Source organism: Heterodontus francisci, chromosome 1, assembly GCF_036365525.1.
Source record: "Heterodontus francisci isolate sHetFra1 chromosome 1, sHetFra1.hap1, whole genome shotgun sequence".
NCBI lineage: Eukaryota > Metazoa > Chordata > Chondrichthyes > Heterodontiformes > Heterodontidae > Heterodontus > Heterodontus francisci.
Window position 1 is genome coordinate 3,874,943 of NC_090371.1, and position 24,486 is coordinate 3,899,428.

General features: G+C 52.3%; 1 protein-coding gene across 2 annotated transcripts in view; it reads right to left on the minus strand.

Annotated features, from left to right (window-relative positions):
* Positions 1–18,233: 18,233 nt before the first annotated feature.
* LOC137366071 (probable carboxypeptidase X1) overlaps positions 18,234–24,486 on the minus strand; it is a 152,009-nt gene continuing 145,756 nt past the window's right edge. For both annotated transcript variants that reach the window (XM_068028198.1, XM_068028165.1), the window contains one exon: positions 18,234–20,683. In XM_068028198.1, coding sequence (XP_067884299.1) covers positions 20,439–20,683 — 245 coding nt within the window. In that variant the 3' untranslated portion in view covers positions 18,234–20,438. The remainder of the gene's footprint in view (positions 20,684–24,486) is intronic.

The window sequence follows — 24,486 nt, forward strand, 5'->3', positions numbered from 1 at the left end:
TTAAAAAAAGTAATTCGGAGAGCGAAGAGGGGACATGAAAAAACACTGGTGGGCAAGATAAAGGAAAATCCCAAGGCATTTTATAAATATATTAAGGACAACAGGATAAGCAGGGAAAGAGTAGGGCCCATTAGGGACCAAAGTGGCAATGTGTATGTGGAGCCGGAGGACATAGGTGCGGTTTTAAATGATTACTTTTCATCTGTGTTCACTATGGAGAAGGACGATGTAGGTGTAGAGATCAGGGAGGGGGATTGTGATATACTTGAACATATTAGCATTGAAAGGGAGGAAGTATTAGCTGTTTTAGCGGGCTTAAAAGTGGATAAATCCCCAGGCCCAGATGAGATGTATCCCAGGCTGTTGTGTGAAGCAAGGGAGGAGATTGCAGGGGCTCTGACACAAATTTTCAAATCCTCTCTGGCCACAGGAGAGGTACCAGAGGACTGGAGGACAACGAATGCGGTACCATTATTCAAGAAGGGTAGCAGGGATAAACCAGGTAATTACAGGCCGGTGAGTCTAACATCATTGGTTCGGAAACTATTGGAAAAAATTCTGAGTCATAGATACAGCACCGAAACAGGCCCCTCGGCCCAACAAGTCCACACCGATCATCAACCACCTATTTATACTCTCTCTCTCTTTGGCCTCCTTATCTCGAGAGACAATGGATACACGCCTGGAGGTGGTCAGTGGTGTGTGGAGCAGCGCCTGGAGTGGTTATAAAGGCCAATTCTAGAGTGGCAGACTCTTCCACAGGTGCTGCAGATAAAATTTGTTTGTCGGGGCTGTTACACAGTTGGCTCTCCCCTTGCGCTTCTGTCTTTTTTCCTGCCAACTACTAAGTCTCTTCGACTCGCCACATTTTAGCCCCGCCTTTATGGCTGCCCGCCAGCTCTGGCGAACGCTGGCAACTGACTCCCACGACTTGTGATCAATGTCACAGGATTTCATGTCGCGTTTGCAGACGTCTTTAAAGCGGAGACATGGACGGCCGGTGGGTCTGATACCAGTGGCGAGCTCGCTGTACAATGTGTCTTTGGGGATCCTGCCATCTTCCATGCGGCTCACATGGCCAAGCCATCTCAAGCGCCGCTGACTCAGTAGTGTGGAGAAGCTGGGGATGTTGGCTGCCTTGAGGACTTCTGTGTTGGAGGTACGGTCCTGCCACCTGATGCCAAGTATTCTCCGGAGGCAGCGAAGATGGAATGAATTGAGACATCGCTCTTGGCTGACATACGTTGTCCAGGCCTCGCTGCCATAGAGCAAGGTACTGAGGACACAGTCTTGATACACTTGGACTTTTGTGTTCCGTGTCAGTGCGCCATTTTCCCACACTCTCTTGGCCAGTCTGGACATAGCAGCGGACGCCTTTCCCATGCGCTTGTTGATTTCTGCATCTAGAGACAGGTTACTGGTGATAGTTGAGCCGAGGTAGGTGAACTCTTGAACCACTTACAGAGCGTAGTCACCAATATTGATGGATGGAGCATTTCTGACGTCCTGCCTCATGATGTTCGTTTTCTTGAGGCTGATGCTTAGGCCAAATTCATTGCAGGCAGCCGCAAACCTGTCGATGAGACTCTGCAGGCACTCTTCAGTGTGAGATGTTAAAGCAGCATCGTTAGCAAAGAGGAGTTCCCTGATGAGGACTTTCCGTCCTTTGGACTTCGCTCTTCGACGAGCAAGGTTGAACAACCTGCCCCCTGATCTTGTGTGGAGGAAAATTCCTTCTTCAGAGGACTTGAACGCATGTGAAAGCAGCAGGGAGAAGAAAATCCCAAAAAATGTGGGTGCGAGAACACAGCCCTGTTTCACGCCACTCAGGATAGGAAAGGGCTCTGATGAGGAGCCACCATTTTGAATTGTGCCTTTCATATTGTCATGGAATGAGGTGATGATACTTAGTAGCTTTGGTGGGCATCCAATCTTTTCTAGTAGTCTGAAGAGACCACGTCTGCTGACGAGGTCAAAGGCTTTGGTGAGATCAATGAAAGCAATGTCGAGGGGCATCTGTTGTTTGCGGCATTTCTCCTGTATCTGACGAAGGGAGAACAGCATGTCAACGGTCGATCTCTCTGCACGAAAGCCACACTGTGCCTCAGGGTAGACGCGCTCGGCGATATAGATGGGCTGGTCAGATGGGCAGAGCAGTGGCAAATGGAATTTGATCCTGAGAAGTGTGAGGTGATGCATTTTGGGAGGACTAACAAGGCAAGGGAATATACAATGGATGGTAGGACCCTCGGAATTACAGAAGGTCAGCGGGACCTTGGTGTACTTGTCCATAGATCACTGAAGGCAGCAGCACAGGTAGATTAGGTGGTTAGGAAGGCCTTTGGGATACTTGCCTTTATTAGCCGAGGCATAGAATATAAGAGCAGGGAGGTTATGATGGAGCTGTATAAAATGCTAGTTAGGCCACAGCGGGAGTAATGTGTACAGTTCTGGGCACCACACTATAGGAAGGATGTGATTGCATTGGAGAGGGTGCAGAGGAGATTCACCAGGATGTTGCCTGGGCTGGAGCATTTCAGCTATGAAGAGAGACTGAAAAGGCTAGGGTTGTTTTCCTTAGAACTGAAAAGGCTGAGGGGAGACATGATTGAGGTATGTAAAGAGTCTTTACTTATATAAAGAGCAAGAGGGTAACCAGGGAAAGGGTTGGCCCACTCAAGGACAGAGATGGGAATCTATGTGTGGAGCCAGAGGAAATGGGCGAAGTACTAAATGAGTACTTTGCATCAGTATTCACCAAGGAGAAGGATTTGGTGGATGATGAGCCTAGGGAACGGAGTGTAGATAGTCTCAGTCATCTCATTATCAAAAAGGAGGAGGTGTTGGGTGTCTTGCAAAGCATTAAGGTAGATAAGTCCCCAGAGCCTAATGGGATCTACCCCAGAATACTGAGGGAGGCAAGGGAAGAAATTGCTGGGGCCTTGACAGAAATCTTTGCATCCTCATTGGCTACAGGTGAGGTCCCAGAGGACTGGAGAATAGCCAATGTTGTTCCTTTGTTTAAGAAGGGTAGCAAGGATAATCCAGGAAATTATAGGCCGGTGAGCCTTACGTCAGTGGTAGGGAAATTATTAGAGAGGATTCTTCGGGACAGGATTTACTCCCATTTGGAAACAAACAAACTTATTAGCGAGAGGCAGCATGGTTTTGTGAAGGGGAGGTCGTGTCTCACTAACTTTATTGAGTTTTTTTGAGGAAGTGACGAAGATGATTGATGAAGGAAGGGCAGTGGATGTTATCTATATGGACTTTAGTAAAGCCTTTGACAAGGTCCCTCATGGCAGACTGGTACAAAAGGTGAAGTCACACGAGATCAGAGGTGAGCTGGCAAGATGGATACAGAACTGGCTCGGTCATAGAAGACAGAGGGTAACTTTGGAAGGGTGCTTTTCTGAATGGAGGGATGTGACTAGTGGTGTTCCGCAGGGATCAGTGCTGGGACCTTTGCTGTTTGTGGTATATATAAATGATTTGGAGGAAAATGTAGCTGGTCTGATTAGTAAGTTTGCGGACGACACAAAGGTTGGTGAAGTTGCGGATAATGATGAGGATTGTCAGAGGATACAGCAGGATATAGATCGGTTGGAGACTTGGGTGGAGAAATGGCAGATGGAGTTTAATCCGGACAAATGTGAGGTAATGCATTTTGGAAGGTCTAATGCAGGTGGGAAGTATACAGTAAATGGCAGAACCCTTAGGAGTATTGACAGGCAGGGAGATCTGGGCGTACAGGTCCACAGGTCACTGAAAGTGGCAACGCAGGTGGATAAGGTAGTCAAGAAGGCATACGGCATGCTTGCCTTCATCGGTCGAGGCATAGAGTATAAAAATTAGCAAGTCATGCTGCAGCTGTACAGAACTTCAGTTAGGCCACACTTAGAATATTGCGTGCAATTCTGGTCGCCACACTACCAGAAGGACGTGGAGGCTTTGGAGCGGGTACAGAAGAGGTTTACCAGGATGTTGCCTGGTCTGGAGGGCATTAGCTATGAGGAGAGGTTGGATAAACTCTGATTGTTTTCACTGGAACGACGGAGGTGGAGGGGCGACATGATAGAGGTTTACAAAGTTATAAGCGGCATGGACAGAGTGGATAGTCAGAAGCTTTTTCCCAGGGTGGAAGAGTCAGTTACTGGGGGACATAGGTTTATGGTGCGAGGCAAGTTTTTTACACAGAGGGCGGTGAGTGCCTGGAACTTGTTGCCGGGGGAGGTGGTGGAAGCAGGTACCATAGAGACGTTTAAGAGGCATCTTGACAAATACATGAATGGGAAGGGAATAGAGGGATACGGACCCCGGAAGTGCAGAAGGTTTTAGTTTAGGCAGGCATCAAGTTCGGCGCAGGCTTGGAGGGCTGAATAGCCTGTTCCTGTGCTGTACTGTTCTTTGTTCTTTGTTTTGTATACAAAATCATGAGGGGCATTGATAGGTTAGATAGCAGGAAACCTTTTCCCTTGGAGGGGTCAATAACCAGGGGGCATAGATATAAGGTAAGGTGCAGGAGGTTTAGGGGGGATTTGAGGAAAAATGCTTTCACCCAGAGGGTGGTTGGAATCTGGAATGCACTGCCTGAAGGGATGGTGGATGCAGGAACCCTCACAACATTTAAGAAGTATTTAGATGAGCACTTGAAATGCCATAGCATGCAAGGCGACAGGCCATGTGCTGGAAAATGAGATTAGAATAGATAGGTGTTTGATGGCTGGCACAGATAGGATGGGCCGAAGGGCCTGTTTCTGTGCTGTATGACTCTATGACTCTCTATGACTCTTAAGACGGGGACAGTCTGAGACAGAATAGTCTGGGACGGGGAACGATCTGGGGCGGAGAACAATTTGGGACAGGGACAGTCTGGGACCATCTGGGACGGGGAACAGTCTGGTACAGAATAATCTGGGATGGGGAACGATCTGGGGCGGAGAACAATTTGGACGGTGACTGGCCAGAGTGAGGGTAGGGCCGATCAGGGATAGTGGAGTGAACCTGTGCCTGGAGTCGGAGGAGGTAGGGGAGGTCCTAAATGAATACTTTGCTTCAGTATTCACTAGTGAGAGGGACCTTGTCGTTTGTGAAGACAGCGTGAAACAGGCTGATATGCTCGAACAGGTTGAGGTTAAGAGGGAGGATGTGCTGGAAATTTTGAATGATATGAGGACAGATAAGTCCCCGGGGCCAGACGGGATATACCCAAGGATATTACGGGAAGCGAGGGAAGAGATTGCTGCACCTTTGGCGATGATCTTTGCGTCTTCACTGTCCACTGGAGTAGTACCAGATGATTGGAGGGAGGCAAATGTTGTTCCCTTGTTCAAGAAAGGGAATAGGGATAACCCTGGGAATTATAGACCAGTCAGTCTTACGTCGGTAGTGGGCAAATTATTGGAGAGGATTCTGAGAGACAGGATTTATGATTATTTGGAAAAGCATGGTTTGATTAGAGACAGTCAGCATGGCTTTGTGAGGGGCAGGTCATGCCTCACAAGCCTTATTGAATTCTTTGAAGATGTGACAAAACACATTGATGAAGGAACAGCAGTGGATGTGGTGTATATGGATTTTAGCAAGGCGTTTGATAAGGTTCCCCATGGTGGGCTCATTCAGAAAGTAAGGAGGCATGGGATTCAGGGAGATTTGGCTGTCTGGATACAGAATTGGCTGGCCCATAGAAGACAGAGGGTGGTAGTAGATGGAAAGTAGTCAGCATGGAGCTCAGTGACCAGTGGGGTTCCACAGGGATCTGTTCTGGGACCTCTGCTCTTTGTGATTTTTATAAATGACTTGGATGAGGAAGTGGAAGACTGGGTTAGCAAGTTTGCCGATGACACGAAGGTTGCTGGAGTTGTGGATAGTGTGGAAGGCTGTTGTAGGTTGCAACGGGACATTGACAGGATGCAGAGCTGGGCTGAGAAGTGGCAGATGGAGTTCAACCTGAAAAAGTGTGAAGTGATTCATTTTGGAAGGTCGAATTTGAATGCAGAATACAGGCTTAAAGACAGGATTCTTGGTAGTGTGGAGGAACAGAGGGATCTTGGGGTCCATGTCCATAGATCCCTCAAAGTTGCCACCCAAGTTGATAGGGTTGTTAAGAAGGCGTATGGTGTGTTGGCTTTTATTAACAGGGGGATTGAGTTTAAGAGCCGCGAGGTTATGCTGCAGCTCTATAAAGCCCTGGTTCGATCACACTTGGAATATTGTGTTCAGTTCTGGTCGCCTCATTATAGGAAGGATGTGGAAGCTTTAGAGAGGGTGCAGAGGAGATTTACCAGGATGCTGCCTGGACTGGAGGGCATGTCCTACGAAGAAAGATTGAGGGAGCTAGGGCTTTTCTCATTGGAGCGAAGAAGGATGAGAGGTGACTTGATAGAGGGGTACAAGATGATGAGAGGCATAGATAGAGTGGATAGTCAGAGAATTTTTCCCAGGGTGGAAAGGGCTATCACCAGGGGGCATAATTTTAAGGTGATTGGAGGAAGGTTTCGGGGAGATGTCAGAGGTAGGTTCTTTACACAGAGAGTGGTGGGTGCGTGGAATGCACTGCCAGCGGTGGTAGTAGAAGCAGATACATTAGGGGCATTTAAGCGACTCTTGGATAGGTACATGGATGATAGTAGAATGAAGGGTAGGTAGTTAGTTTGATCTTAGAGTAGGTTAATAGGTTCGGCACAACATCGTGGGCCGAAGGGCCTGTACTGTGCTGTACTGTTCTATGTTCTATGTCTGGGATAGGGATAGTCTGAGACAGTTGGGGACGGGGAAAGTCTGGGATGGGGACGATTGGGATTGTCTGGGACGGCCGGGGTTCGGGACAGTCTGGAACGGTGACAGTCTGGGATAAGGACTGTCTGGTGCGGGGACGGTCTGGGACACTCCGACACGGGGACAGTCTGGGACGATTTGGGACAGGGGACGATTTTGGATGACAGTCTGGTAAGGGGACGGTCTGGGAAAGGACGGTCTGGGACGGTGATGGTCTGGAACAGGGACAGTCTAAGACCACGTACCTTGGGTTGGACATGTGTGGAAACACCGAGAACCAGGAGCAAATAAATGCAGCGTGAGGCTCAGGCCTTCACTTACCTTCAGGAGCCCAGAGCAGTCGGACCGAGAACCAGGAGTCTGAGTTGGGGACGGTCTGGGACAGGGGACAGTTTGGGACTGGATCAGTCTGGGATGGAGACTGTCTGAGTTCGGGGTAGTCTGGGATGGGAATGATTTGGGATGGGAACGATCTGGGACGGGGACAGTCTGAGTTGGGGACGGTCTGGGACAGGGGATAGACGGGGATGGCCTGCGACGGGGACAGTCTTGGGTAGTCTGGGTCAGGAACAGTCTCAGTTGGGGACAGTCTGGGACGAGGAAAGTCAATGTCAGTCTGGGATGGGGACAGTCTTGGACAGGGACAGTCTTGGACGGTATGGAATGGGACTGTCTGGGACAAGGACTGGGATGAAGTCAAGTTGGGAGGGTGACAGTTTGGGACGGGGGCGGTCTGGGACAGTCTGGGCTAGTCTGGGAAGGGGAATGATCTGGGATGGGAACAGGCTGGGATGGGGACATTCTGGGTCGGGGGCGGTCTGGGACAGTCTGGGATGGTCTAACCATGTCTGCAGCTCACTGGCGAACTCTCGATCAGAATCATTTCCTATCTTCAGTTCACAGTGTTGAATCTGCTGACAGTCCAGGAAAGGAAGTTCTCACTTCCCATTGTCAACTGATCCTGACACAGCCCAGACCAGTCAACAAGGGTAAAGGTCAGGGGTCAAAGCACCGAACCCTCACCTATAGCATCCCAGGTTACAGCCGGCCAGTGACCTCAGCAGCTTCAAAAACACAAACTTGGCCGACAACATTTAACACTGCAAAACCCTTCAAGCAAGCTGTTCAAAACGTCTACCCTGTCACAGCTTGGCTACTATGCCAGAGGGACCGAATGGCCTCCTCCTGTTCCTGTCTAATAGGGTCAAGGAGGGTCTTAATAAGAATATAAGAAACAGGAACAGGAGGAGGCCATTCAGCCCCTCGAGCCTGGTAGACAGGAACAGGAGTAGGCGATTCAGCCCCTCGAGTCTGTTACACAGGAACAGAAGGCCATTCAGCCCCTCAAGCCTGTTATTTAGCAACAGTAGGAGGCCATTCAGCCCCTCGTGCCTCTTACACAGGAACAGGAAGAGGCCATTCAGCCCCTCGTGCCTGTTACACAGGAACAGTAGGAGGCCATTCAGCTGCTCGAGCTTCTCTGCCATTCAATATGATCCTGGCTGATCTTCTACCTCAACATCACTTTCCTGTGCACTCCCCCATCCGGTAATTCACAAATGTGTAATGATGGAAGTCTGGGCTGTTCCAGAGGTTTGGATGGTGCAATTCTCCAGTCCTGTACTAACAATGAGACATACAAACAGTGAACTAACTGCAAACACCATTTAATTTTCTCATTGTATAATGATATCAATATAAACAAATAGATGTGAAGCCAGTCAGATAGAAGCAGATATGGAAGAGGTTTGGAGTTTATTATGGTGCAGCCTGCTCTCACCCTCAGTATTTGCACAGTGACCTGACTAATGCCACAGCGCTGGAGAAGCTGGAACAGCTGGCCGGGGAGGGGGGTGGCTGCAGGGGAATGGTAAGGGGGCCTGGCGAGAACCCTCGGGCTTCGATGGGGTCACGCGGTGGGATACACCCACACCATTGCCATGAATGAGGCGGCTTGTTGTCAATGGGCATTTCTGAGCCCATTGAAATGGGCAGAGCCCAAAGTGAGCACAGGCTCCAGGAGCTGGTGATCAGTGTGAGCACAGGGTGCAGGAGCTGGTGATCAGTGTGAGCACAGAGTGCAGGAGCTGGTGATCAGTGTGAGCACAGGGTGCAGGAGCTGGTGATCAGTGTGAGCACAGGGTGCAGGAGCTGGTGATCAGTGTGAGCACAGGGTGTAGGAGCTGGTGATCAGTGTGATCTCAGGCTCCAGGAGCTGGTGATCAGTGTGAGGTCAGGGTGCAGGAGCTGGTGATCAGTGTGAGCACAGGGTGTAGGAGCTGGTGATCAGTGTGATCTCAGGCTCCAGGAGCTGGTGATCAGTGTGAGCTCAGGGTGCAGGAGCTGGTGATCAGTGTGAGCACAGGGTGTAGGAGCTGGTGATCAGTGTGAGCACAGGGTGTAGGAGCTGGTGATCAGTGTGAGCACAGGGTGTAGGAGCTGGTGATCAGTGTGATCTCAGGCTCCAGGAGCTGGTGATCAGTGTGAGCACAGGCTCCAGGAGCTGGTGATCAGTGTGAGCACAGGGTGCAGGAGCTGGTGATCAGTGTGAGCACAGGCTCCAGGAGCTGGTGATCAGTGTGAGCACAGGCTCCAGGAGCTGGTGATCAGTGTGAGCACAGAGTGCAGGAGCTGGTGATCAGTGTGAGCACAGGGTGCAGGAGCTGGTGATCAGTGTGAGCACAGGGTGTAGGAGCTGGTGATCAGTGTGATCTCAGGCTCCAGGAGCTGGTGATCAGTGTGAGCTCAGGGTGCAGGAGCTGGTGATCAGTGTGAGCTCAGGCTCCAGGAGCTGGTGATCAGTGTGATCTCAGGGTGTAGGAGCTGGTGATCAGTGTGATCTCAGGGTGTAGGAGCTGGTGATCAGTGTGATCTCAGGGTGCAGGAGCTGGTGATCAGTGTGATCTCAGGGTGCAGGAGCTGGTGATCAGTGTGAGCTCAGGGTGTAGGAGCTGGTGATCAGTGTGAGCACAGGCTCCAGGAGCTGGTGATCAGTGTGAGCACAGGGTGTAGGAGCTGGTGATCAGTGTGAGCACAGGGTGTAGGAGCTGGTGATCAGTGTGAGCACAGGGTGTAGGAGCTGGTGATCAGTGTGATCTCAGGCTCCAGGAGCTGGTGATCAGTGTGAGCACAGGCTCCAGGAGCTGGTGATCAGTGTGAGCACAGGGTGCAGGAGCTGGTGATCAGTGTGAGCACAGGCTCCAGGAGCTGGTGATCAGTGTGAGCACAGGCTCCAGGAGCTGGTGATCAGTGTGAGCACAGAGTGCAGGAGCTGGTGATCAGTGTGAGCACAGGCTCCAGGAGCTGGTGATCAGTGTGAGCACAGGCTCCAGGAGCTGGTGATCAGTGTGAGCACAGAGTGCAGGAGCTGGTGATCAGTGTGAGCACAGGCTCCAGGAGCTGGTGATCAGTGTGAGCACAGAGTGCAGGAGCTGGTGATCAGTGTGAGCACAGGCTCCAGGAGCTGGTGATCAGTGTGAGCACAGGCTCCAGGAGCTGGTGATCAGTGTGAGCACAGAGTGCAGGAGCTGGTGATCAGTGTGAGCTCAGGCTCCAGGAGCTGGTGATCAGTGTGAGCTCAGGCTCCAGGAGCTGGTGATCAGTGTGAGCACAGAGTGCAGGAGCTGGTGATCAGTGTGAGCTCAGGCTCCAGGAGCTGGTGATCAGTGTGAGCTCAGGCTCCAGGAGCTGGTGATCAGTGTGATCTCAGGGTGCAGGAGCTGGTGATCAGTGTGAGCACAGGGTGCAGGAGCTGGTGATCAGTGTGAGCTCAGGCTCCAGGAGCTGGTGATCAGTGTGAGCACAGGGTGCAGGAGCTGGTGATCAGTGTGAGCTCAGGCTCCAGGAGCTGGTGATCAGTGTGATCTCAGGGTGTAGGAGCTGGTGATCAGTGTGATCTCAGGGTGTTGGAGCTGGTGATCAGTGTGATCTCAGGGTGCAGGAGCTGATGATCAGTGTGATCTCAGGGTGCAGGAGCTGGTGATCAGTGTGAGCACAGGGTGCAGGAGCTGGTGATCAGTGTGAGCACAGGGTGCAGGAGCTGGTGATCAGTGTGAGCTCAGGCTCCAGGAGCTGGTGATCAGTGTGAGCACAGGGTGCAGGAGCTGGTGATCAGTGTGAGCTCAGGCTCCAGGAGCTGGTGATCAGTGTGATCTCAGGGTGTAGGAGCTGGTGATCAGTGTGATCTCAGGGTGTTGGAGCTGGTGATCAGTGTGATCTCAGGGTGCAGGAGCTGATGATCAGTGTGATCTCAGGGTGCAGGAGCTGGTGATCAGTGTGATCTCAGGGTGCAGGAGCTGGTGATCAGTGTGAGCTCAGGGTGTAGGAGCTGGTGATCAGTGTGAGCACAGGGTGCAGGAGCTGGTGATCAGTGTGAGCACAGGGTGCAGGAGCTGGTGATCAGTGTGAGCACAGGGTGCAGGAGCTGGTGATCAGTGTGAGCACAGGGTGCAGGAGCTGGTGATCAGTGTAAGCTCAGGCTCCAGGAGCTGGTGATCAGTGTGATCTCAGGGTGTAGGAGCTGGTGATCAGTGTGATCTCAGGGTGTAGGAGCTGGTGATCAGTGTGAGCTCAGGGTGCAGGAGCTGGTGATCAGTGCGAGCTCAGGGTGCATGAGCTGGTGATCAGTGTGAGCTCAGGGTGCAGGAGCTGGTGATCAGTGTGAGCTCAGGCTCCAGGCGGTGGTGATGACTGTGAGCTCAGTGTAGGAGGTGGTGATCAGTGTTTTTTTTATTCATTCAGAGATGTGGGTGTCACTGGCTATGCCAGCATTTATTGCCCATCCCTAATTGCCCTTGAGAAGGTGGTGGTGAGCTGCCTTCTTGAACCGCTGCAGTCCATTTGGGGTAGGTATACCCACAGTGCTGTTAGGAAGGGAGTTCCAGGATTTTGACCCAGCGACAGTGAAGGAACGGCGATATAGTTCCAAGTCAGGATGGTGTGTGACTTGGAGGGGAACTTGCAGGTGGTGGTGTTCCCATGTATTTGCTGCCCTTGTCCTTCTAATTGGTAGAGGTCGCGGGTTTGGAAGGTGCTGTTTAAGGAGCCTTGGTGCATTGCTGCAGTGCATCTTGTAGATGGTACACACTGCTGCCACTGTGTGTCGGTGTTGGAGGGAGTGAATATTTGTGGATGGGGTGCCAATCAAGCAGGCTGCTTTGTCCTGGATGGTGTCGAGCTTCTTGAGTGTTGTTGGAGCTGCACCCATCCAGGCAAGTGGAGAGTATTCCATCACACTCCTGACTTGTGCCTTGTAGATGGTGGACAGGCTTTGGGGAGTCAGGAGGTGAGTTACTCGCCTCAAGATTCCGAGCCTCTGCCCTGCTCTTGTAGCCACGGTATTTATATGGCTACTCCAGTTCAGTTTCTGGTCAATGGTAACCCCCAGGATGTTGATAGTGGGGGATTCAGCGATGGTAATGCCATTGAATGTTGAGGGGAGATTGTTAGATTCTCTCTTATTGGAGTTAGGGAGGAGATTGCAGAGCCTTTGTCCTTGATCTTTATGTCGTCATTGTCGACAGGAATAGTGCCGGAAGACTGGAGGATAGCAAATGTTGTCCCCTTGTTCAAGAAGGGGAGTAGAGACAGCCCTGGTAATTATAGACCTGTGAGCCTTACTTCAGTTGTGGGTAAAGTGTTGGAAAAGGTTATAAGAGATAGGATTTATAATGATCTTGGAAAGAATAAGTTCATTAGAGATAGTCAGCACGGTTTTGTGACGGGTAGGTCGTGCCTCACAAACCTTATTGAGTTTTTTGAGAAGGTGACCAAACAGGTGGATGAGGGTAAAGCAGTGGATGTGGTGTATATGGATTTCAGTAAGGCGTTTGATAAGGTTCCCCACGGTAGGCTATTGCAGAAAATACGGAAGTATGGGATTGAAGGTGATTTAGAGCTTTGGATCAGAAATTGGCTAGCTGAAAGGTGGTGGTTGATGGCAAATGTTCATCCTGGAGTTTAGTTACTAGTGGTGGACCGCAAGGATCTGTTTTGGGGCCACTGCTGTTTGTCATTTTTATAAATGACCTGGAAGAGGGTGTAGAAGGGTGGGTTAGTAAATTTGCAGATGACATGAAGGTCGGTGGAGTTGTGGATAGTGTCGAAGGGTGTTGTAGGGTACAGAGAGACATAGATAGGCTGCAGAGCTGGGCTGAGAGATGGCAAATGGAGTTTAATGCGGAAAAGTGTGAGGTGATTCACTTTGGAAGGAGTAACAGGAATGAAGAGTACTGGGCTAATGGGAAGATTCTTGGTAGTGTAGATGAGCAGAGAGATCTTGGTGTCCAGGTACATAAATCCCTGAAAGTTGCCACCCAGGTTAATAGGGCTGTTAAGAAGGCATATGGTGTGTTAGCTTTTATTAGTAGGGGGATTGAGTTTCGGAGCCACGAGGTCATGCTGCAGCTGTACAAAACTCTGGTGCGGCCGCACCTGGAGTATTGCGTGCAGTTCTGGTCACCGCATTATAGGAAGGATGTGGAAGCTATGGAAAGGGTGCAGAGGAGATTTACTAGGATGTTGCCTGGTATGGAGGGAAGGTCTTACGAGGAAAGGCTGAGGGACTTGAGGTTGTTTTCGTTAGAGAGAAGGAGGAGGAGAGGTGACTTAATAGAGACATATAAGATAATCAGAGGGTTAGATAGGGTGGATAGTGAGAGTCTTTTTCCCCGGATGGTGATGGCAAACACGAGGGGACATAGCTTCAAGTTGAGGGGTGATAGATATAGGACAGCTGTCAGAGGTAGTTTCTTTACTCAGAGAGTAGTAGGGGCGTGGAACGCCCTGCGTGCAACAGGAGTAGACTCGCCAACTTTAAGGGCATTTAAGTGGTCATTGGATAGACATATGGATGAAAATGGAATAGTTTAGGTCAGATGGTTTCACAGGTCGGCACAACATCGAGGGCCGAAGGGCCTGTACTGCGCTGTAATGTTCTATGTTCTATCTATGTTCTATGGTCATTGCCTGGCACTTGTGTGGCGCGAATGTTACTTGCCACTTATCAGCCCAAGCTTGGATATTGTCCAGGTCTTGCTGTATTTCTACACAGACTGCTTCAGTATTTGGGGAGTCACGAATGGTGCTGAACATTGTGCAATCAACCGCGAACATCCCCACTTCTGACCTTATGATTGAAGGAAGGTCATTGATGAAGCAGCTGAAGATGGTTGGGCCTAGGACACTACCCTGAGGAACTCCTGCAGTGATGTCCTGGAGCTCAGATGATTGACCTCCAACAACCGCAACCATCTTCCTTTGTGCTAGGTATGACTCCAGCCAGCGGAGGAGGGTTTTCCCCCTGATTCCCATTGACTTCAGTTTTACTCGGGCTCCTTGATGCCATACTCTGTCAAATGCTGCCTTGATGTCAAGGGCAGTCACTCTCACCTCACCTCTTGCATTCAGCTCTTTTGTCCATGTTTGAACCAAGGCTGTAATGAGGTCAGGAGCTGAGTGGCCCTGGCTGAACCCAAACTGAGTGTCACTGAGCAGGTTATTGCTAAGCAAGTGCTGCTTGATAGCAGTGTTGATGACACCTTCCATCACTTTACTGATTGAGAGTAGGCTGATGGGGGCAGTAATTGGCCGGGTTGGATTTGTCCTGCTTTTTGTGCACAGGACATACCTGGGCAATTTTCCGCATTGCCGGATAGATGCCAGTGTTGGAGCTGTACTGGAACAGCTTGGCTAGGGGTGTGGCAAGTTCTGGAGCACATGTCTTCAGTACTTTAGTTTAGTTTAGAGATACAGCACTGAAACAGGCCCTTCGGCCCACCGAGTCTGTGCCGACCATCAACCACCCATTTATACTAATCCTACACTAATTCCATATTCCCACCACACCTGTCCCTATATTTCCCTACCACCTACCTATACTAGGGGCAATTTATAATGGCCAATTAACCTATCAACCTGCAAGTCTTTTGGCATGTGGGAGGAAACCGGAGCACCCGGAGGAAACCCACGCAGACACAGGGAGAACTTGCAAACTCCACACAGGCAGTACCCAGAATTGAACCCTTGGCGCTGGAGCTGTGAGGCTGCGGTGCTAACCACTGCGCCACTGTGCCGTCCAATTGCCGGAATATTGTTAGGGCCCATAGCCTTTGCAGTATCCAGTGCCTTTAGTCATTTCTTGATATCACGTGGAGTGAATCAAATTGGCTGAAGTCTGGCATCTGTGATGCTGGGGACTTCAGGAGGAGGCCGAGATGGATCATCAACTCGGCACTTCTGGCTGGAGATTGTTGCAAATGCTTCAGCCTTATCTTTCGCACTGATGTGCTGGGTTCCCCCATCATTGAGGATGGGGATATTTGTGGAGCCACCTCCTCCAGTTAGTTGTTTAATTGTCCACCATCATTCACGGCTGGATGTGGCAGGACTGCAGAGCTTAGATTTGATCCGTTGGTTATGGGATTGCTTAGCTCTATCACATGCTGCTTACGCAGTTTGTCACGCAGATAGTCCTGTGTTGTCGCTTCACCAGGTTGACACCTCATTTTGAGGTATGCCTGGTGCTGCTCCTGGCATGCCCTCCTGCACTCTTCATTGAACCAGGGTTGGTCTCCTGGCTTGATGGTAATGGTAGAGTGGGGGATATGCCGGGCCATGAGGTTACAGATTGTGGTTGACTACAATTCTGCTGCTGCTGATGGCCCACAGCGTCTCATGGATGCCCAGTTTTGCATTGCTAGATCTGTTCGAAATCTATCCCATTTAGCACGGTGATAGTGCCACACAACACGATGGACGGTATCCTCAATGTGCAGTCGGGACGTAGTCTCCACAAGGACTGTGCGGTGGTCACTCCTACCAATACAGTCATGGACAGAAGCATCTGCGGCAGGCAGATTGGTGAGGACGAGGTCAAGTATGTTTTTCCCTCGTGTTGGTTCCCCCACCACCTGCCGCAGACCCAGTCTAACAGCTATGACCTTTAGGACTCGGCCAGCTTGGTCAGTAGTGGTGCTATCGAGCCACTCTTGGTGATGGACATTGAAGTCCCCCACCCAGAGTACATTTTGTGCCCTTGCCACCCTCAGTGCTTCCTCCAAGTGGTGTTCAACATGGTGGAGTACTGAGTCATCAGCTGAGGGAGGGCGGTAGGTGGTAATCAGGAGGAGGTTACCTTGCCCATGTTTGACCTGATGCCATGAGACGTCATGGGGTCCGGAGTCGATGTTGAGGACTCCCAGGGCACCTCCCTCCCTACTGTATACCACTGTGCCACCCCCTCTGCTGGGTCTGTCCTGCCGGTGGGACAGGACATACCCAGGGATGGTGATGGCAGAGTCTGGGACATTGTCTGTAAGGTATGATTCCGTGAGTATGACTATGTCAGGTTGTTGCTTGACTAGTCTGTGGGACAGTTCTCCCAACTTTGGCACAAGCCCCCAGATGTTAGTAAGGAGGACTTTGCAGAGTCGATAAGGCTGGGTTTGCCGTTGCCGTTTCCGGTGTCTAGGTCGATGCCGGGTGGTCGGTCCGGTTTCATTCCTTTTTATTGACTTTGTAGCGGTTAGGTACAACTGAGTGGCTTGCTAGGCCATTTCAGAGGGCATGTAAGAGTTAACCACATTGCTGTGGGTCTGGAGTCACATGTAGGCCAGACCAGGTAAGGACAGCAGATTTCCTTCCTTAAAGGACATTAGTGAACCAGATGGGTTTTTACAACAATCGACAATGGTTTCATGGCCATCATTAGTCTAGCTTCTAATTCCAGTTTTATTAATTAAATTCAAATTCCACCTTCTGCTGTGGTGGGATTTGAACCCATGTCCCCAGAGAAATACCCTGGGTTACTAGTCCAGTGACTCAGGGGGTAGGAGGTGGTGATCAGTGTGAGCTCGGTGTAGGAGGTGGTGATCAGTGTGAGCTCGGTGTAGGAGGTGGTGATCAGTGTGAGCTCAGGGGGTAGGAGGTGGTGATCAGTGTGAGCTCAGGGGGTAGGAGGTGGTGATCAGTGTGAGCTCAGGGGGTAGGAGGTGGTGATCAGTGTGAGCTCAGGGGGTAGGAGGTGGTGATCAGTGTGAGCTCGGGGGGTAGGAGGTGGTGATCAGTGTGAGCTCAGGGGGTAGCAGGTGGTGATCAGTGTGAGCTCGGTGTAGGAGGTGGTGATCAGTGTGAGCTCGGTGTAGGAGGTGGTGATCAGTGTGAGCTCAGGGGGTAGGAGGTGGTGATCAGTGTGAGCTCAGGGGGTAGGAGGTGGTGATCAGTGTGAGCTCAGGGGGTAGGAGGTGGTGATCAGTGTGAGCTCAGGGGGTAGGAGGTGGTGATCAGTGTGAGCTCGGGGGGTAGGAGGTGGTGATCAGTGTGAGCTCAGGGGGTAGCAGGTGGTGATCAGTGTGAGCTCGGTGTAGGAGGTGGTGATCAGTGTGAGCTCGGTGTAGGAGGTGGTGATCAGTGTGAGCTCGGGGGGTAGGAGGTGGTGATCAGTGTGAGCTCAGGCGGTAGGAGGTGGTGTTCAGTGTGAGCTCGGTGTAGGAGGTGGTGATCAGTGTGAGCTCGGTGTAGGAGGTGGTGATCAGTGTGAGCTCGGTGTAGGAGGTGGTGATCAGTGTTAGCTCAGGGGGTAGAAGGTGGTGATCAGTGTGAGCTCGGTGTAGGAGGTGGTGATCAGTGTGAGCTCGGTGTACGAGGTGGTGATCAGTGTGAGCTCGGTGTAGGAGGTGGTGATCAGTGTGAGCTCGGGGGGTAGGAGGTGGTTATCAGTGTGAGCTCGGTGTAGGAGGTGGTGATCAGTGTGAGCTCGGTGTAGGAGGTGGTGATCAGTGTGAGCTCGGTGTAGGAGGTGGTGATCAGTGTGAGCTCGGTGTAGGAGGTGGTGATCAGTGTGAGCTCGGTGTAGGAGGTGGTGATCAGTGTGAGCTCGGGGGGTAGGAGGTGGTTATCAGTGTGAGCTCGGTGTAGGAGGTGGTGATCAGTGTGAGCTCGGTGTAGGAGGTGGTGATCAGTGTGAGCTCGGTGTAGGAGGTGGTGATCAGTGTGAGCTCGGGGGGTAGGAGGTGGTGATCAGTGCTGCGACTGAGCTGGCATGCAAGGGTGACCCCCTCCCCCCCCCACAATTCTTGTGGCTGCTATTGCTGAACATTAGGATACTGTGATACTGTGCTTCACACTGTCAGGGCGACAGGTTCACTGTGTCCATGTTTGCCTTAGAAACCTCACTGTACACAATGAAAGGCGATAGCAGGTTAGGTACCAACTGGAGAACAGAGAGGAATAATTGACAATCTGGTTGTGCGAGACCGCTTGGGGACGAGCCCGCTTAATATGATAGAATTCTTCATCAAGATGGAGAGTGATGTCGTTGATTCTGAGACAAGGGTCCTGAATCTTAGTAAAAGAAACTACGAAGGTTTGAGGCGCGAGTTGGCTATGACGGATTGGGAAACGTTACTTAAAGGGATGACGGTGGATAGGCAATGGCAAACATTTAAAGAGAGCATGGATGAACTGCAACAATTGTTTATTCCTGTCTGGCGCAAAAGTAAAACGGGAAAGGTAGCCAAACCATGGCTTACAAGGGAAATTAGAGATAACATTAGATCCAAGGAAGAGGCATATGAATTTGCCAGGAAAAACAACAGACCTGAGGATTGGGAGCAGTTTAGAATTGAGCAAAGGAGGACCAAGGGATTGATTAAGAAGGGAAAATAGAGTACGAGAGTAAGCTTGCGGGAACATAAAAACTGACTGTAAAAGTTTCTATGGGTATGTGAAGAGAAAAAGATTGGTGAAGACAAATGTAGGTCCCTTGCAGTCAGAAACAGGGGAATTTATTATGGGAATAAAGAAATGGCTGACCAACTAAATGCAAATTTTGGTTTTATCTTCACAAAGGAGGACACAAATATCATACCAGAAATGTTGGGGAACACAGGGCTTAGTGAGAGAGAGGAACTGAAAGAAATCAGTATTAGTAGAGAAATGGTGTTGGGGAAATTGATGGGATTGAAGGCCGATAAATCCCCAGGGCCTGATGGTATGCATCCCAGAGTACTTAAGGAAATGGCCCTAGAAATAGTGGATGTATTGGTGGTCATCTTCCAAGATTCTATAGACTCTGGAACAGTTCCTACAGATTGGAGAGTAGCTAATGTAACCCCACTATTTAAAAAGGGAGGTAGAGAGAAAGCAGGGAATTATAGACCAGTCAGCCTGACGTCGGTAGTAGGGAAAATTCGAGAGTCCATTATCAAAGATTTATTAGCAGAGCACTTGGAGAACAGTGGTAGAATCGGGCAGAGTCAGCATGGATTTACGAAAGGGAAATCATGCTTGACAAATCTCCCAGAATTCTTCGAGGATGTAACTAGTAGAGTTGATGAGGGGGAGCCAGTGGATGTGGTTTATTTGGACTTTCAGAAGGCTTTCGACAAAGTCCCACATAAGAGATTAGCATGTAAAATTAAAGTGCATGGGATTGGGGGTAGTGTATTGCGATGGATAGAAAATTGGTTGGCGGACAGGAAACAAAGTGTAGGGATAAATGGGTCTTTTTCCGAATGGCAGGCAGTGACTAGTGGGGTACCGCAGGGATCGGTGCGAGGACCCCAGCTATTCACAATATACATTAATGATTTAGATGAGGGAATTAAATGTAATATCTCCAAATTTGCAGATGACACAAAACTGGGTGGGAGGGTGAGTTGTGAGGAGGATGCAGAGAGGCTTCAGGGTGATTTGGACAAGTTGAGTGAGTGGGCTAATGCATGGCAGATGCAGTATAATGTGGATAAATGTGAGGTTATCCACTTTGGTAGCAAAAACAGGAAGGCAGATTATTATCTGAACGGCTATAAACTGAGAGAGGGGAATATGCTGCGAGACCTGGGTGTTCTCATACACCAGTCGCTGAAGGTGAGCATGCAAGTGCAACAGGCGGTAAAAAAGGCAAATGGTATGTTGGCCTTCATAGCGAGAGGATTCGAGTACAGGAGCAGGGATGTCTTGCTGTGATTATACAGGGCCTTGGTGAGGCCATACCTGGAATATTGTGTGCAGTTTTGGTCTCCTTATCTGAGGAAGGATGTTCTTGCTATAGAGGGAGTGCAGTGAAGGTTTACCAGACTGATACCTGGGATGGCGGGACTGACGTATGAGGAGAGATTGAGTCGGTTAGGATTATATTCGCTGGAGTTCAGAAGAGTGAGGGGGAATCTCATAGAAATCTAAAAAATTCTAACAGGACTTGACAGGGTAGATGCAGGAAGGATGTTCCTGATGGTGGGGGAGTCCAGAACCAGGGCTCATAGTCTAAGGATATGGGGTAAACCTTTCAGGACTGAGATGAGGAGAAATTTCTTCACCCAGAGAGTGGTGAGCCTGTGGAATTCGCTACCACAGGAAGCAGTTGAGGCCAAAACATTGTATGTTTTCAAGAAGGAGTTAGATATAGCTCTTGGGTCTAAAGGGATCAAAGGATATGGGGGGAAAGCAGGAACAGTTTACTGAGTTGGATGATCAGCCATGATCATAATGAATGGCGGAGCAGGCTCGAAGGGCTGAATGGCCTACTCCTGCTCCGATTTTCTATGTTTCTATGTATGGCTGGTTGGCTATGCGGGCGCTGCCCAAAGTGCCTATTCTGACAGTCCAGCTAGCCCTCCCCAGAATGAGGTGGCAGCTTCTCCGGTCCATTGTAGCATGAGGACTCACAGCCCTCGTCTCTCTCCTCTGGCTTTACGAATCGTTCCTGCACGCCCCCTGGAAACAGAGCCTCTCTTCAAGTTGCCCTGGGACTTGGAGATTGGTTTCCTCGTCAGCACAAAGTCACATATTGTTGGGCGTCTCTCATATCGAACGGAGCAAGACTGTGTGGAAGGGAAGAAACCCTCAGCCTTCGCCGTGATCTCATAATGACCAGGGTTCAGCAACCGCCAGTAATCCCCATCGGCAGCTGTGAGAGCAGACAGCAACAGATTAGCAACAGGGAGCATCCACTCTGACCCCTGACCCTCACACACATCCCGGGGAGCGTCCACTCTGACCCTCACACACATCCTGGGGAGCGTCCACTCTGACCCCTGACCCTCACACACATCCCGGGGAGCGTCCACTCTGACCCTCACACACATCCTGGGGAGCGTCCACTCTGACCCCTGACCCTCACACACATCCCGGGGAGCGTCCACTCTGACCCTCACACACATCCCGGGGAGCGTCCACTCTGACCCTCACACACATCCCGGGGAGCATCCTCTCTGACCCTCACACACATCCTGGGGAGCGTCCACTCTGACCCCTGACCCTCACACACATCCCGGGGAGCGTCCACTCTGACCCTCACACACATCCTGGGGAGCGTCCACTCTGACCCTCACACACATCCCGGGGAGCATCCTCTCTGACCCTCACACACATCCTGGGGAGCATCCACTCTGACCCTCACACACATCCTGGGGAGCGTCCACTCTGACCCTCACACACATCCCGGGGAGCATCCTCTCTGACCCTCACACACATCCTGGGGAGCATCCACTCTGACCCTCACACACATCCTGGGGAGCATCCTCTCTGACCCTCACACACATCCCGGGGAGCATCCTCTCTGACCCTCACACACATCCCAGGGAGCGTCCACTCTGACCCTCACACACATCCCGGGGAGCATCCTCTCTGACCCTCACACACATCCTGGGGAGCGTCCACTCTGACCCCTGACCCTCACACACATCCCGGGGAGCGTCCACTCTGACCCTCACACACATCCTGGGGAGCGTCCACTCTGACCCCTGACCCTCACACACATCCCGGGGAGCGTCCACTCTGACCCTCACACACATCCTGGGGAGCGTCCACTCTGACCCCTGACCCTCACACACATCCCGGGGAGCGTCCACTCTGACCCTCACACACATCCCGGGGAGCATCCTCTCTGACCCTCACACACATCCTGGGGAGCACCCACTCTGACCCTCACACACATCCCGGGGAGCACCCACTCTGACCCTCACACACATCCCGGGGAGCACCCACTCTGACACTCACACACATCCCAGGGAGCGTCCACTCTGACCCTCACACACATCCCGGGGAGCACCCACTCTGACCCTCACACACATCCCGGGGAGCGTCCACTCTGACCCTCACACACATCCCAGGGAGCACCCACTCTGACCCTCACACACATCCCAGGGAGCGTCCACTCTGACCCTCACACACATCCCAGGGAGCGTCCACTCTGACCCTCACACACATCCCGGGGAGCGTCCACTCTGACCCTCACACACATCCCGGGGAGCGTCCACTCTGACCCTCACACACATCCCAGGGAGCACCCACTCTGACCCTCACACACATCCCAGGGAGCGTCCACTCTGACCCTCACACACATCCCGGGGAGCGTCCACTCTGACCCTCACACACATCCCAGGGAGCACCCACTCTGACCCTCACACACATCCCGGGGAGCGTCCACTCTGACCCTCACACACATCCCGGGGAGCACCCACTCTGACCCTCACACACATCCCAGGGAGCACCCACTCTGACCCTCACACACATCCCAGGGAGCGTCCACTCTGACCCTCACACACATCCTGGGGAGCGTCCACTCTGACCCTCACACACATCCCAGGGAGCGTCCACTCTGACCCTCACACACATCCCGGGGAGCACCCACTCTGACCCTCACACACATCCCAGGGAGCGTCCACTCTGACCCTCACACACATCCCGGGGAGCGTCCACTCTGACCCTCACACACATCCCGGGGAGCGTCCACTCTGACCCTCACACACATCCCAGGGAGCGTCCACTCTGACCCTCACACACATCCCAGGGAGCACCCACTCTGACCCTCACACACATCCCAGGGAGCGTCCACTCTGACCCTCACACACATCCTGGGGAGCGTCCACTCTGACCCCTGACCCTCACACACATCCCAGGGAGCGTCCACTCTGACCCTCACACACATCCCAGGGAGCGTCCACTCTGACCCCTGACCCTCACACACATCCCAGGGAGCGTCCACTCTGACCCTCACACACATCCCAGGGAGCGTCCACTCTGACCCCTGACCCTCACACACATCCCGGAGAGCGTCCACTCTGACCCTCACACACATCCCGGGGAGCATCCACTCTGACCCTCACACACATCCCGGGGAGCATCCACTCTGACCCTCACACACATCCCGGGGAGCATCCACTCTGACCCCTGACCCTCACACACATCCCGGGGAGCGTCCACTCTGACCCCCTGACCCTCACACACATCCCAGGGAGCGTCCACTCTGACCCTCACACACATCCCAGGGAGCGTCCAATCTGACCCTCACACACATCCCGGGGAGCGTCCACTCTGACCCTCACACACATCCCAGGGAGCACCCACTCTGACCCTCACACACATCCCAGGGAGCGTCCAATCTGACCCTCACACACATCCCGGGGAGCGTCCACTCTGACCCTCACACACATCCCGGGGAGCATCCACTCTGACCCCTGACCCTTACACACATCCTGGGGAGCGTCCACTCTGACCCTCACACACATCCCAGGGAGCGTCCACTCTGACCCTCACACACATCCCGGGGAGCGTCCGCTCTGACCCTCACACACATCCCAGGGAGCGTCCACTCTGACCCCCTGACCCTCACACACATCCCGGGGAGCGTCCACTCTGACCCCTGACCCTTACACACATCCTGGGGAGCGTCCACTCTGACCCTCACACACATCCCAGGGAGCGTCCACTCTGACCCTCACACACATCCTGGGGAGCGTCCGCTCTGACCCTCACACACATCCCGGGGAGCGTCCACTCTGACCCCCTGACCCTCACACACATCCCGGGGAGCGTCCACTCTGACCCCTGACCCTTACACACATCCTGGGGAGCGTCCACTCTGACCCTCACACACATCCCGGGGAGCGTCCACTCTGACCCTCACACACATCCCGGGGAGCGTCCACTCTGACCCTCACACACATCCCGGGGAGCGTCCACTCTGACCCTCACACACATCCCGGGGAGCGTCCACTCTGACCCTCACACACATCCCAGGGAGCGTCCACTCTGACCCTCACACACATCCCGGGGAGCGTCCACTCTGACCCTCACACACATCCCAGGGAGCACCCACTCTGACCCTCACACACATCCCAGGGAGCACCCACTCTGACCCTCACACACATCCCAGGGAGCGTCCACTCTGACCCTCACACACATCCCGGGGAGCGTCCACTCTGACCCTCACACACATCCCGGGGAGCGTCCACTCTGACCCTCACACACATCCCGGGGAGCGTCCACTCTGACCCTCACACACATCCTGGGGAGCGTCCACTCTGACCCCTGACCCTCACACACATCCCGGGGAGCGTCCACTCTGACCCTCACACACATCCTGGGGAGCGTCCACTCTGACCCTCACACACATCCCGGGGAGCATCCACTCTGACCCTCACACACATCCCGGGGAACATCCACTCTGACCCTCACACACATCCCGGGGAGCATCCACTCTGACCCCTGACCCTCACACACATCCCGGGGAGCGTCCACTCTGACCCTCACACACATCCCGGGGAGCGTCCACTCTGACCCCCTGACCCTCACACACATCCCAGGGAGCACCCACTCTGACCCTCACACACATCCCGGGGAGCGTCCACTCTGACCCTCACACACATCCCGGGGAGCGTCCACTCTGACCCTCATACACATCCCGGGGAGCATCCACTCTGACCCTCA